This window comes from Diabrotica undecimpunctata, chromosome 4 (assembly GCF_040954645.1).
Source record: "Diabrotica undecimpunctata isolate CICGRU chromosome 4, icDiaUnde3, whole genome shotgun sequence".
NCBI classification, from domain to species: Eukaryota; Metazoa; Arthropoda; class Insecta; order Coleoptera; family Chrysomelidae; genus Diabrotica; species Diabrotica undecimpunctata.
This window is the reverse complement of record NC_092806.1, coordinates 95,563,721-95,578,916: the sequence shown is the minus strand read 5'-3', so window position 1 is coordinate 95,578,916 and position 15,196 is coordinate 95,563,721. Positions and strand designations below refer to the sequence as shown.

The 15,196-nt window shown below is 32.2% G+C and overlaps 1 protein-coding gene across 2 annotated transcripts in view; it reads right to left on the bottom strand.

The window, feature by feature from the left end:
- The window catches only part of LOC140439796 (uncharacterized), a 77,566-nt gene that overhangs the window by 16,916 nt on the left and 45,454 nt on the right, over window positions 1–15,196 (bottom strand). For both annotated transcript variants that reach the window (XM_072529936.1, XM_072529937.1), the window contains exon 3: window positions 10,848–12,523. In XM_072529936.1, the coding sequence (XP_072386037.1) occupies window positions 10,848–12,523 (1,676 nt within the window). The remainder of the gene's footprint in view (window positions 1–10,847; window positions 12,524–15,196) is intronic.

Sequence of the window (15,196 nt, the reverse complement as noted above, 5' to 3'; positions counted from 1 at the left end):
ATGGAAACTACGTATAACTTCAGGACATTCACCGAAACACGAACCCAACTCACGAAAGGTGGAAGTGAATGGGCAAAGAATGAATACATAAGCGAATGGACAAAGACACAATGTGCAAATATATGTGAACAAATTTTTTCCTCTACAGTTTAACCTTTTAATAACGGCTTTATGAAATATTTTGAATAAACAGATAATATATAAAAGGTCTGTTGATTTTGACATATTTTAATAGATTTTGAAGTAAAAAAAAAATTGCAGCTGTATTTTGTCTTCACCATGCTGTTCCCATTTTGGGAACGTTGGCATATAAGGTATTATGTATTTTTTAAAAATAAAATACGTAACTGTCTGAAAAAAGGTTTATTATTAGCACAAATGTCTAATATACGTAAAAATAAGATAAAATATAAAACAATTGTATGAAATTGGTTGAAACATTCATTTTTATGAAGTCGCTTTTCACACTTAGTGTACTGAAGTCTCGTATTTTTATAGCACAACGCCCTTGGTTAGTGCCTTCGGGAATGTGATTTATCCCGTCATTTTCAGATGGACCGCCTTTTCGTTTTCTTTGACCTGATCCTGCTTTTACGTGCTAGGGCAACGTTTCTGCGAATATCAAAGTGTGTTATATTTGTTCCTGCATTCACATGTTGAAAAAAGCGAAAAGCTTCACCACTATTTTTTTTTTTTATTTAAGTCGGGGACGATAAGAAGCAGCTAAACGATCAAAAAGGATAACACCACCCATTCCAATGTTATATTGCCTTATCAAATTTGTTTGAGCTACATCTTTTTTATGTTGAAACTTCACTTTTCTGGTTGTATTTTGAACAGGGGTTAATACAAAATGATTACTTGACACAAATAACGCCATCTGATTTGTAATCATAGGTCCCTCGATCTCGTTTTTGATGGTTGACGATGAAACTAAAGGACATTTGTTGATCCTATTTTCTCGAACTGTACCACAAGCCCGTATACCGTTTTCTGATAAAGATTTCAGAAGGGAGTATCTGGTTAAAAAATGATCAAAATATACAATATGGCTGTTCGTATTTTGCAGAAATTCTAACATATTATTTACAACTCGAGTATCGAGTTCTAAAAAAGTATTGTCGAAGACATGTGCCAGATGAAAGTACTCTGCGAAAATATTACGTTAATTGTATTTATAAGGAAACCATAAAAAAGTAAAAACACTAGTGGGGAACAATTACATCTGGTTTGCCGTGGACGAGACTACAGATATTTGTGGTCGCTAATTTAATCAAAGGCGTACTTCACGAAGAAATCTTGATGAAGGGTTATTTAGTGTGCTCAAAAGAACTGGAAGCAACAACTAACCAATACAGTTTCAAGATTCGTAAATGAAGCTTTAACAAATTTTCATCTTCCCGAGGGTGTGCCCACCAATAAAACAGTATAAATGCTTTCCGACACGTACTTAATACTTAATACTTTTCAGTATCCCTGAAAAAATTGGTCAGATATTATTAACAAAAGTCAAAGATGTATTAACAAAAACGAAGGATTTCAAGAGATGAAGAAAATATTTTTAATTTTAATTAGTTATTTCATGCTTTAAACAAAAATGATATTTTCCTTTATCGAAGGTGTGTCGATAAAAATTAGGTCAAAATATTTTTGTTTCAGTTATCTATTTTTTGACGTGACAACGTCTTAAATTAGGTTGTGGCTCGGAGTCATTTAAGAAAAAGTGTAACGCCCGCCGGACCGTCGAATGCCTTGCCTCTCTCTCCCACTCAAACATGATCGGTCCGCTGCGCGCGGCACTAGAGAATTAGGCGCGTTGAATCGCTAAAGTTGAAAATCGTTGAAAGTATCGTCAGCTGTGTCTGTAGTGAAAATGTGGAGTGCTTAGATTCGTCATTTACAACAACTACAACAATAAAGGTAAATAATTGTACACTAATATTTCATTATCGTAAACTATAATTGATTGATTAATTGTTAGATTGACACAAAAGTTGAGAAACTGAGTTTATAGGTTATGTCATACTATTGACAAATGTTGATAGTGTAAAGTAAATTATTAGTTTAAATCACTCTGCAATCAATCGTAATTCAGTCGATTGAGAAGAAACAGCGCGTATTGCTAGTCAAACATTTAAAATAACAAATTATAACTTCTAACCTGTCAAAACAGGGCGACCAAACAAACGAACTAAACCGACCAATCACCACGCGCGGAGTTAAAATTTAACTGTGTTTAGCAAGAATTTCAAATTCCAATTTTAGTAAATGTTTTAATTTTCAACTTTACCATTTACATTTACAAATTTTAATTAATTTTAAATTTATTTAGCAAAAATTTGAACCTTCGATCTGAATAAGTGTTTTGATTTTCAAATTGATTCTTTAAAATTAAAAATATTAAAATATATATAATCAGAAGTGAACGTCACATAACATTATCTGTACTTATTATTATTTAATATGTAGGCAAATACATGTGACCATACTTGGTAGACACAATTGGAAATAGTAATTTTTTATAACTGAAAAAAATAAATATATAAAATACTGGTAGCAAATAATAACTTCAATGATCGATATCTCCGCAACTAATTGATATATCGAAAAAATTTTCAAATAAATTTTGTAGAAAATAATAAGATCAATAATATAATATAAAATAAATAATATATAAAATAATATATAAAAATATAATATATAAAATATAAATAATATATAAAATACCTAATAAATCGGTAATGCAATTCTTATTTTCATTCAATTCCTTGTTCCTATTGTGCAATTTAATAATATTCATATCAATAAATATTCTACCGAGAAAAAGACGTTGTCACGTAAAATCTTCGCCCGTAAAACCGACTTTACAGGCAACCGATTTTTTTGTTTATTCTATTTTATTTTAAACTTTATAATAGGTACTACTAGTTCTTAAGCTAAGTTTAGAAATTATATATGTCTTAAGCTTATCTTCCGAAAAAAAATATGCTTTTTTGAATAATAAAATGCTTTTTACCATAAAATCCAAAGTCTAGTTATGAGCAGTGTTAGAAATAATCACTTTGCTTTTAATAGGTAAGATTTAATTAACACATTGCCTGTCACGTCACCCAAAATTAACTGACAGAAATTTTTTGCTGTAGGCCATGTCGGTCATATTGAGTGACAACGTTGTTTCACTGGGGGCCACAGGCATTTTCTAATAAAGTTCGTGGGAGGCCACAGTAAAAAGAGAAGATATAGAGATAGGTTTTTATGTCTAGATTATCATGTTTTCAGCAAAAAATTATTGCATGATAAAAAAACCTTAAATTTGTTTATTTAAAATCGTCACCCAATTGTGACTGACGTGGCCTGCCCGAAAACTTATTTTGGTAGAGGCCATGTCATTAGCATTCACGGGATGATTTAAAGTTTAATTGTTGTGAAAATAATAGGTATTTGTATCTTAATTTACAATTTGGGTACGTGTACGTGTTCGCTTTGTTGAAAAAATACAATGTCCAAGCGAAAGTATCAAATGTATTTGACAGAGCAACATTTGAAAGCTGCTTTATTAGAAAATGATGAAGATGATCAATTATTACAATACAGTGAAAGCGATACGGGTAGCGACAATGATAATTTTAGGTTAGATGATTCAGACGAAGATTGGCTTCCCTCTGAAGAAAAACTCGGCAATGATACTATAGAGGCATTACTACATTATATGCAAGAGGAGGAAGAAAGAGAAGAGGCAGAAAATGAAGATAAAGAGGCTTTAGAAACAAATGTTCTAGAACCAGAAAATAAAAACGATCCTCACAGTTATAATCCCCAGTGGTCAGAATATACAGGATGTCATAAAACTTTTTCTTTTCAAGATAATATGAATATAAATAATTTTCTGAATGAATAATTAAATTATAATTTTTTAGGGCCTTCTGGATTAAAAATTGACATCCCTGAAGATATAACAGATCATGAGGCATACTGCTTGTTTGTAAATGATGAGATTATAAATAATATTGTGGAATTTACAAATAAATATGCAGCAAGGGTAATCGAGAACACTAGAATACAACATAGGTGTAGATTAACAAAATGGATTCCTACGAATAGTACTGAAATAAAAAAAATTCTGGGCCCCACTTTATGGATGGGTCTGGTAAAGAGAGGAAATATTTAAGCTTACTGGTGTACCAAGAGTATTTATAATATTCCCCTTTCACGATAAAATAATGTCTCGAAACAGATATGAATTGTTGCTGAAGTTTATACATTTTACAGATCCAGAGACACCTAAAATATAGTCGTATTGATATAATCAAATCTTTGGTTGAAGCATTGAATATAAAATATCAAAATGTGTACACCCCGGGTGAGAACTTTGTTATTGATGAAATTTTGGTACCATGGAGATGTAGATTAATTTTTCGTCAACGTATTCCCAATAAAGCCCACCGATATGGGATAAAAGTATTCAAACTATGTGCAACAAATAGATATACCTGGACTACGAGCATTTATGAAGGCAAAACAGAAACATTTGACACAAATTTAGGTTTGGGTCATCATGTGTGTCTAAAATTGTCGCAGGGCCTTCTAAATCAACGTCATACGTTGTTTGTTGATAACTTCTACAATAGTTACCCCTTGGCTTTATCGCTCTTAAATCAAAATACGCATTTAATCGGTACTGTTAGGACCTCAAGAAAAGATTTTCCAAAAGAAGTTATGATGAAAAAGCTGAAGAAACGTCAATCTGTATGGTAGAAGCTTACAATCGAGGAAAATCTGGCATAGACATATCTGACCAAATGTCTTCTTAGGCGACAACTTTAAGAAAAGGGTTAAAGTGGTTCAGGAAGCTGGCCATGGAATATCTCCTCGGCATTAGTGTTGTCAATGCTTACCTGATAATGAAAATGGTTTTAAAGAAAAAAAAGAAGATGCAAATACGAAGGATCAGAGAACAGCTGGTTCAGCAAATGTTAGACATAGAACCAACAGAAGAACCTATAAAAAAACAGGACATGCATTGATCAAAGACAAAAAAATTTGTCGTATTTATTTGTTACAGACATTTGATTAGTTCTTTATAAAGATCGGAAGCCAGAAAGAAAGTGAAAAAATAAATGACTTATTGCTGTGGTTGTCCTGATCAACCTTATATATGTGTATGGACTACTTTAAAAATATTCATACGTAATAAATTTATATTTTCCTGTTTTTGTTTCACTTTTGTATGGCAAAATTTTTTTTTTTTTTATTTTTCATTATTTTTTCTTGGAGCGCCACCAATGTTTTAATGAAGTATCACTGAACGCCACAACAACAAAATTGCATATAAAAATCCATATACCCTAACGTAATTTTGAGTGATAGAAGGGTATTTAAAAGCTATGGTGTCAGTCATATATGACTGACATGGTCTCACCGTAAAAATTTCCGTCAGTCATATCTGTTTGACATGGCCTCCAAGAATTGAACAACTTTTTTGATGTGGCACCCCATGAAACTTTTTGAGAAAGGCGTGTGGCTGGCAATGTGTTAAACTGAAATAGCGGGAACCGCTTACTAGCAAAATTAAAGGATAGGCTTAAATTAATAAACTAGTTGAGGGCTTTCATTTAAATTTACCTTGACCTTGAGTGTCAGTTATGTTTGTTTTTCTTCTAAGTAAAGTATAGTTTCTTGTGATATATATGTAGGAATATTTCTTAGTATAAGTATTTAGCATGGTTTTATTCATTAGTTACGCCACTGCAAGAAACCACTTAAACAATATGCTTAAGTCGCTATAGGGGAGACGCGATTCAGGGGCGAAGGGGACAGGAGATATGGAGACGAGAACACACATTCCTCCTGAGCTAAAAGAGATTCGATTTTTGTCGCCCGAACTGAATAGACTTAAAATTATCGTGCACGCCGAAAAAGACGAAAGACGAAACCAATTAACGACGGGGGTGTTCGATATTTTAATTCGCAGGTCGCAGACAATTATCCGTATTTTTGTGTACATGTAAATAACATCATTACAGTGTATTTTATGTAATAAAGACTTCTCGCATAGATCGCGGACTTTTACTATAACGTTAACCTCTTTAAATAATAAAAGAACTTAATTAGACCTACTTTTTGAGGGCTCAACCGAGATTATTTCGAAAGAGACAGTAACGTTTATTTGTGCCGCTAATTATGGAAGCAAGATTATAAAAGAAGCAGTTTGTGAAAATCGAATCAACGACGAAGTGACTGTTGTAACATAATATGCCAAGTGTAAATAAGAGGCTGAAGTGACGAGACTATTGACGACGAAGGAGACGACAAGTGGCTGTTTGCAGACGACGATAAGATTAATTTATGGTTTATGGATGTTTGGACCCACTGGATGATGACAAATGATCAGGTGACTTTGTTCCTTTAATAGATCGTGTGAAGATTATTTTTTTATCATGAACTGTGAACATTAGGAAAGAACTTTTAAACAAACAAAAGTATTTGTAATTATTTGTTGATTTAACTTTACTCTGTTGATGTGAGGACTTATATTTTGATAATGATAGCTGATACTTGATTATAATAATATTTTAAATTGAATGTTAAAATCAAAATCTTTTAGTAGGATATTTTGCTTTATTCTGAGATATTATTGTACTTATTATATATTTAGAATATAAAGAGATAAGATTTGCGAATTAAAAGCGACCACAACCTCGTTCACAGTAATACTAATTTAGACTACACTCAGAAAAATAATCTATAAGTTTTTAAATTTTTAATTTTTTTTATAAATTTTTAAATTTTTTATTATTTTTTAATAACTTTGATATCAATTTTTAAAATGCAGTCTAAACAAACGACTCTTACCGATTTTCAAAAAATTAGTCATAATATAAAAAATTCGGCATATAAAGCTGTTAAGGCGTTGCATACTATAGCATATGGTGATGAAGGGGTGCCGCGACAAACAAGAAGGAACTTGCGAAATTTTTCAGGATTTGCGTGGGATAAAAATGCCAGCGAATATGCTGATAAGATAAACGACATAAAACAGAAATTAGATATGCCAGACTTAGTTGCAGTCTGTAACGTATTGGATCTGGATTATTCGGGTGCAAATGACGACGTAATTGAACGTATTTGTTCGTTTTTGAATGAATTAAATGTAGATGACGAGAATGTCGAACATGACGATGACGACAACGACGCGGACGACGATAAAGAAGCTTATGACGAAGATAAAGACGTTTATGACGATAAAGACGGTTTCGACGATGAAGACGATAATGAATACGAGGACGAAACTGAAAGTAGGCAAACGATGGCTTTAAAGACGAAGAAAAAAACAAAATCAGGTAAAATGACGGCCGGTAAAGTAAATGATTCTTTTGCTTTGACTTTTAAAGACGTAGAAGACAGCATAAGACCCTTCGACGGAAAAGACGATTATCCGGTGAGAAAATGGATTACTGACTTCGAAGAAATTTCTGCATTAATGGGATGGAATGATTTGCAAATGCTAATTTTTGCCAAACGATCCCTAAAAGGAATTGCAAAACTGTATACTCAGTCAGAAAAAGGACTAATAGCTGAAAACTATTGAAGAAAAGACTTATTTCGGAATTCGAAAATAAAATAAGTAGTGCTGAAATACATAAAATGCTGATGCGTAGAAAAAAGAAACATGATGAAAGTGTACAGGAGTATGTACTGACGATGAGGGAAATTGGTAGCAGAGGTAACATAGAAGACGAGGTCATAATACAATATACAATAGAAGGCATTCAAGACGACCCTGTTAACAAAGTTGTACTTTATGGCGCAAACAACTTCAGAGACTTCAAGGAAAAAATTAAATTGTATGAACTCATTAAAAAACAGACGGCACACAAATCCTCTACAACTGAAACGCATAGAAAGGTGGACAAACAATTAAGTACGACGAGATGGCAGTAACAATGAAATACGACGAGATTATAGAAACAACGAAGCTAGAGGAGATGACAGAAGAATGTCGGAAAACAGAATTAAGAAAGAAGAACAATGTTATAATTGTGGAAATCGAGGGCACAGATCGAGAGATTGTCCTGATAAAGCCAAGGGAACGAAATGCTTCAAATGCAACCAATTTGGACACGTTTCTTCTCGATGCAATGCTAAAGAAGATAGACCTTCGACTTCTGGTCAGGTAAATGTCATTGACGTGGTATACAAAAACTCAGTGACCTTAAAATTTGAAAAAATATCGTTACGTGCATTGTTTGATACAGGAAGTGACATAAGTGCAATGAGACAAGATATTTTTGAAAAGCACTTTGATGACGTCATTTTTAAGAAGAATATAGTAGAATTAAATGGATTAGGAGGTATTAAGGTTAAAACTTTAGGTTCTTTTAACATAATAGTGAAAATTCAAGGCGAAGATTTCCATATTTTATTTTATGTAATCCCAAAAGGAGCATTAGACGTCGAAGTTATTCTTGGAAACAATATACTAAAACAAGCAGAGGTTACCATAACCGAAGATGGAATTATTGTATGCAAAAAAGAAGTAGATAATATGATAATGAGGATTGCAGTTGACGAGGCAACACACGATGATAATCTACAACTGGAACATATAAAAGACCCAAATATTAAGATGGAGATAAAAGAATTAGTGGAAAATTATGAACCGCGACAGACCAAGACTACTGATATAAAAATGAAAATAATTCTAAGTAGCGAAGAACCGATACACCAAAACCCAAGAAGGCTATCAATACCAGAAAAGCAAGAAGTAGGTAAGCAAATTGAGGAATGGATAGAGAAAAAAATAATTCGACCTAGTACATCCGATTTTGCAAGTCCAATTGTACTCGTCAAAAAGAAAGACGGACAGATCAGAGTTTGCGGTGATTACCGAAAACTTAATCGAAATATAATAAAAGATAGGTTTCCATTACCTTTAATAGAAGATGTATTGGATCGGTTACAAGGTGCAGAATATTTTAGCACAATAGACCTCAAGAATGGATTCTTCCATGTACCAATAGAGGAAAATAGCATTAAATACACGGGATTCGTCACCCCAGACGGACAATACGAATTTTTAAGGTGTCCGTTCGGATTGTATAATAGTCCTACAGTGTTTCAAAGATTTATTAACCACATTCAAGCAATAAAGAAAATACTTGCTACGGAAGCTTACGAGGACTTTCTGATTAGAAACAATATTCTATTTAAATATGACGAAGGTAAGGAATTGTTAGTCATTCCGAAACGAATGCAAACAGAAGTAATTAAACTGTTACACGACGTAGGACATTTTGCTGTGACAAAAACACAGGAGTTAATTCAAAGAGAATGTTATATTCCTAACCTCAAGAAAAAAGTCGAGCATTGTGTAAGAAATTGTATTAAGTGTATACTTGGAAGTAGAAAAGAAGGCAAAAAAGAGGGTTGGTTACATCCGATACTAAAAATCGATGGACCTTTACAAACATTTCATGTTGATCATTTAGGACCGTTAGCTACAACCAACAAGAACTATAATCACATTTTGGTGATCATCGACGATTTTTCTAAATTCGCATGGTTTTATCCTACAAAATCAACGACGGCAAAAGAAGTCATAGAATGTATGAAGAGGCAACAGGATTTCGGAAATCCCCTCCGAATAATATCCGATAGAGGTACCGCATTTACAGCGAACGAGTTCGAAGAGTATTGCCAAAGTGAAGAAATTAAGCACATTAAGATTACGACAGGTGTACCAAGAGGCAATGGGCAATAGAACGTTAATCGCAGTATTAACCAAATTGAGTATAGAGGAACCGACGAAGTGGTGTAAGCATATTTATAAGTTGCAACAGTTTTTTAATTCCATTTATCAAAGAAGCATTGATGCTACGCCATTCGAAGTACTTTTTGGGACAAAGATGAAGAATAAAGAGGATCTAAGGATGAAAGAAGTAATAGAGCAGGAAATGATCAAACAATATGATGAAGGTAGAGACATGTTAAGAAACGAGAGTAGACGTCAGTTAATCAAAGTCCAGGAGGACAATAAGCGCAGGTATGACTTACGAAGGAAAAAGCCGAGAATGTATAGAAAAGAGGACCTAGTGGCAATTAAGAGAACGCAGTTTGGTGGTAGACTCAAACTGAGGAAGAAATATCTTGGACCATATGTGGTAGTAGATGTTAAGCCCAATGATAGATATGATGTGAAAAAGTCAGGATATCATGAAGGCCCCCTGAGCACATCAACGTGCGCTGAATATATGAAGGCATGGGTAGAGAACCAGTCAGAATCCGAGTCGGATTCCTAGCAGGATGGCCGAATGTAGGAATATTTCTTAGTATAAGTATTTAGCATACTTTTATTCATTAGTTACGCCACTCCAAGAAACCACTTAAACAATATGCTTAAGTCGCTATAGGGGAGACGCGATTCAGGGGCGAAGGGGACAGGAGATATGGAGACGAGAACACACATTCCTCCTGAGCTAAAAGGGATTCGATTTTTGTCGCCCGAACTGAATAGACTTAAAATTATCGTGCACGCCGAAAAAGACGAAAGACGAAACCAATTAACGACGGGGGTGTTCGATATTTTAATTCGCAGGTCGCAGACAATTATCCGTATTTTTGTGTACATGTAAATAACATCATTACAGTGTATTTTATGTAATAAAGACTTCTCGCATAGATCGCGGACTTTTACTATAACGTTAACCTCTTTAAATAATAAAAGAACTTAATTAGACCTACATAAATATATATATATATATATATATATATATATATATATATATATATATATGTATATATATATATATTATATATATATATATATATATTGAATCTAAACAACTTACTTTTTAGTAATTTCTGAATATTCCTCTGAATCTGATGATGCGATATCGCTATTAACTTCAAAATCAGAATCATTATCATTTGAACTTTCAAGTGACAAGTCAGTGAGTTTCCGTTTTTTAGTTTTACTTTTTCTATTACTTCGTCTATTACCTGCATTATATTGACTGTCAGAATTTTTATTCTGACTATGCGATTCTTTTTGAGTTTCAGTAGGTCCGATAATTTCTATATCACTGTCAGATTTACTGTGAACTATTTCAGAAGAATTTGTATGTACCGCTTCAATATCACACTGAATATCTGAATCACAAGTATTTGATATTTCTATGAATTTTTCTTTATTCGACGTATTACTTTTAGTTAATGCATTATCAATGTTACTATCTTCATCCAGCGATAAATCTTCTATAATTTCCTCTATGTCATTAGCATAACGACTGATGTCTTCATCTGAACTAAATTCTATTTCCAGAATTTTATCACCATTATCAGTTTTATATCGAGCATCAACATTTTGTGACGGGCTCTTAGCATGTTTTAAGTTATTATTTTTGGATAAACTACTTTGGTTCAAATTAGTCTCTGCTTGCTGCGATGTAACTGTACTAACATTTATTACACATTCTAAATCTGTTTCAACATCATCACGTCCACCAGTATCTGAATCATTTTTTGTAACTTCTTGACCAGTATTCTGACTATTAATTTGAACACTGTTATTGAAAATTTGATTAAATTTGGAAACTAATTTTGTACTCTCATCATCAGTCTTTTTATCTTTCACTGAATCCATTGTTGTTTCATTATCTTTAAGTGTACTTTTGTCTATTATAGTTGAACTTCTACATTCTAAAGTATGTTTGTCATCATTAGTACATATATTTTCAGGTTTAGACAATTCTCTGATAACACTGTCCTCTTTTGTTTCTTGTAAGTTGTATTCAACAGTGTCTTCATCACTAATCTCTACAGCTGTACATTCTAAAATAGGTTGATTGTCATCAGTATGAGCATTCTCAGCTTCACATAATTCTTTAGAATCACTGTTCCAGCCTTTGTCTTGGAAATTAAATTTAACAGTATATTCGGTTTGAGTGTTAACTGTAGTAGAATGATTACGTTGTAAAATCGCTCCATTATTATCAGTTTGTTTATTCCGAAGTTCAAATAATTTTTTAGAATTATATGAATGATCCCCAGATATTTCTTTTAAATTATATTCAACAGTGTCCTCATCAGAATCTGAAATAGTAATGGCATCTTCACTAATTACTTTACCAGCATTTTGCTCTAATTCATTAGATTGCGAAATATTAATATTCGAAATGTCATTTGATATTACAACTATTTCATTAGTATTTTCAGGAACTTGACTATCATTATTAATATCAGATAAACACAACTCTTGTATGTCATCTTTAATACAGATACTACTATGAAGTCTATATTCCTCATTTGGTAAGTCTTTTTCATTTTCAACTTTTATATCATCTGCTATATTTAATTCATATTTCATTATTTTAGTCAGATCGTCACTAGCTTCTATTTTATCAATTTTCAATAAATCCTTTTTATGGTCTACATTATCAAGACATCTGGTTATAAAATTAAAATACTTTCGAAGCATATCAACACAATCTGCACAAAGAACTGGCTGTTTGGTAAGTTCCATATTCTGTAACAAAAATTATAGATTTGTAAACAAATTATTAGTAACAAAATAATAACTAAATTTTAAAAATGTAAATATTACATAAAAACTACTTATACAGTGAAACTTCTCCATAACGGTCACTAACTGGGGAAGTAATTGTCCGTTGTGTAGAGTTATGGCTTAATCAATTGAAATAAAAAAAGGGGTTTCGATTTGCTTAGATCTTTAATTATACATTTTCGTACATATTTGCATAAGCATATACCCAAATAAAATAGTAATATAAAAAAGGTAGGTATTACTTTTTAAAAAAATCATCAATTTTGGTTTGTTTTTTGTTTTGAACATTATTTTTCACAATTTCTGACTCAGCATTGAGAACTACATCAGATATTTTTTGACTTACTCTTGCATCACCATATATATATATATATATATATATATATATATATATATATATATATATATATATATATATATATTATATTGTTATGCTATGTAAAATGGAAAATAATATTGGTTTGCTTTTAATATATGTATTTCAAAGTACAAAATAAAAGATATTTCGAAGAAATGAAAGTCCATTATCCTGGATTACCTGTAGTAAACAAAATTTAAAGATATGCATAAATTATTTTCTTTGTAAAATATATTTGAGTGACGTGAGTGAGCTTAGTGAAATCGTGAACAATGCGAGCGGGTTTTCCAAATAGACTTGTACGTCGATATACAGTGAATAAGACAATAGAATAGAAATATTTAGAAAATATAATTCTCCGTTAGTTCTTAAGAATTTATAGAAACCGATTAGCATGTTAATAGTTTTTAGGAAATTTATAATTGTAGGTAAAACTGTTGTTTGTTATCTAAATGGTAGATGGGGATAAGTGTGACGAACTCTGATTGGAGGAGATTGAAAAAAGTGGGATAGGTATGTAGGAATGAGAGTTTAGCTAGATTTTTGAGGGAAACAAGATAATCAGTTGTTTTTCCAAGGGTTCAAGGCGAACAGTCGTTGTTCTCTGGTGGTTCTCCAGAGGTAGTAAGCAGTAGAAGTGAATGTTTGTGAGTTTTATTGGAGTAAGTGTATCTGACGGAAGCTGATCCAGTAAAATATTGTAAGTTATATTTTTCTACTTATATTCCAAGAGTCACTGTTCAGGGCGGAACGAGAGATTCAGTTTATCGAGAGGAGAAGAGGCTAGCATCATTTGAACGATACGTGCATTTGAAGGAGATCATTAAAGACGATAGGCTCGCAATAATTTGTTGTAAGACTGCTGATTACCTAGGGGACTGCTAAGAATAGATAGTGTAGGCTACAAGGAACAAGGATTTGGACAACTCATCATCAGAGAGATAGTTTTACCATTCGTCAGTTTTTCTTTATTAACAACACCTTTTTTTAACAATTGCTTTAGAAAAGATAGGAATATTTTGATCACGAGATTTAGAACAACAATTTTGATTTGAAATTTTAATTTATATTGTATATACCATTAATTTTTGAAGGTTCGCGTAATAGAACAAAATTTTGATAATCATTATATGAGATATTTTTTATTGAAGATATTTGAGTGTGAATTTTATTTCAATATATAATGTTGTATCATATATTTTTTTATTATTCCGGTATTCTTTGGACCTTACCTATCATATGTAAAGCATAGATTTTGAAGCACGTATATAACCCTGAGATAAGAAAATTAAATAGTGTGATAGAATCATAATTGCATCATTTAAATAAGTTTTATTAATTAGCTAATTAATTTCTTGGCGCACTATATATATATATATATATATATATATATATATATATATATATATATATATATATATATATATATATATATATATATATATATATATATATATATATATATATATATATATATATATATATATATATATATATAGTTATGATGTATTATTTGTGAATGATGAGCAATGAGTGTTTTTTAATAATATATTGTTGTGAATTTATTAAAAGGTTCAATATTTATAACACTTACGGATTTAATTTATTTCTTTATTTATATTAACTTATCTGACAATAATTTATTATATCCGTACGTAACAAATTCGCGAGCGCGGGTGTTGAGAATTAACTGTCCTTCCATATAAAAATGTTTTATTTTTATACATAAATCGCCGTTATCTCGAAAAGTCCAAATCATTCTTGAGTAGACGGCGAAACGGTAAAGGCAAACTGGATTTCCCTCGCATCGGTTCGACCTTTTTCTGAAAGGTCGTTCAGGTAAATAGATGCCTCTCGTAAACTCTACAACATATTAGAATAAAAACATGTTACAGGTTAAAACTATGACTCATATTTTTACGTAACATTGCCCCCCTCTCAAAAGATGGTTCCTCCTGGAACCTTGTCGGGGCTAGAACTGGAACGGTATGCTGGTATCGGCAACTGGACCCTCTTTTACAACTTCCAGTTGTATAAAAATGACAAGGGACGGTTTTCTCTCCGCACCAGTAACTATGCGGATTGCAACAGACTAACACCTGGACTTCGGTGTCTTTAAAGATCTCCTCCACCATATTTCGGATAACCCTCCAATCTAATTGGCGGCACTCCAACTTTGACATGGCTAACTTTTGCACGTCGGACTCTAGTACGTGCTCTCTCAATTGAAGTAAGGCTTCCCATACATCTCGGTAGGTAGGTTGGTCACGGGCAGT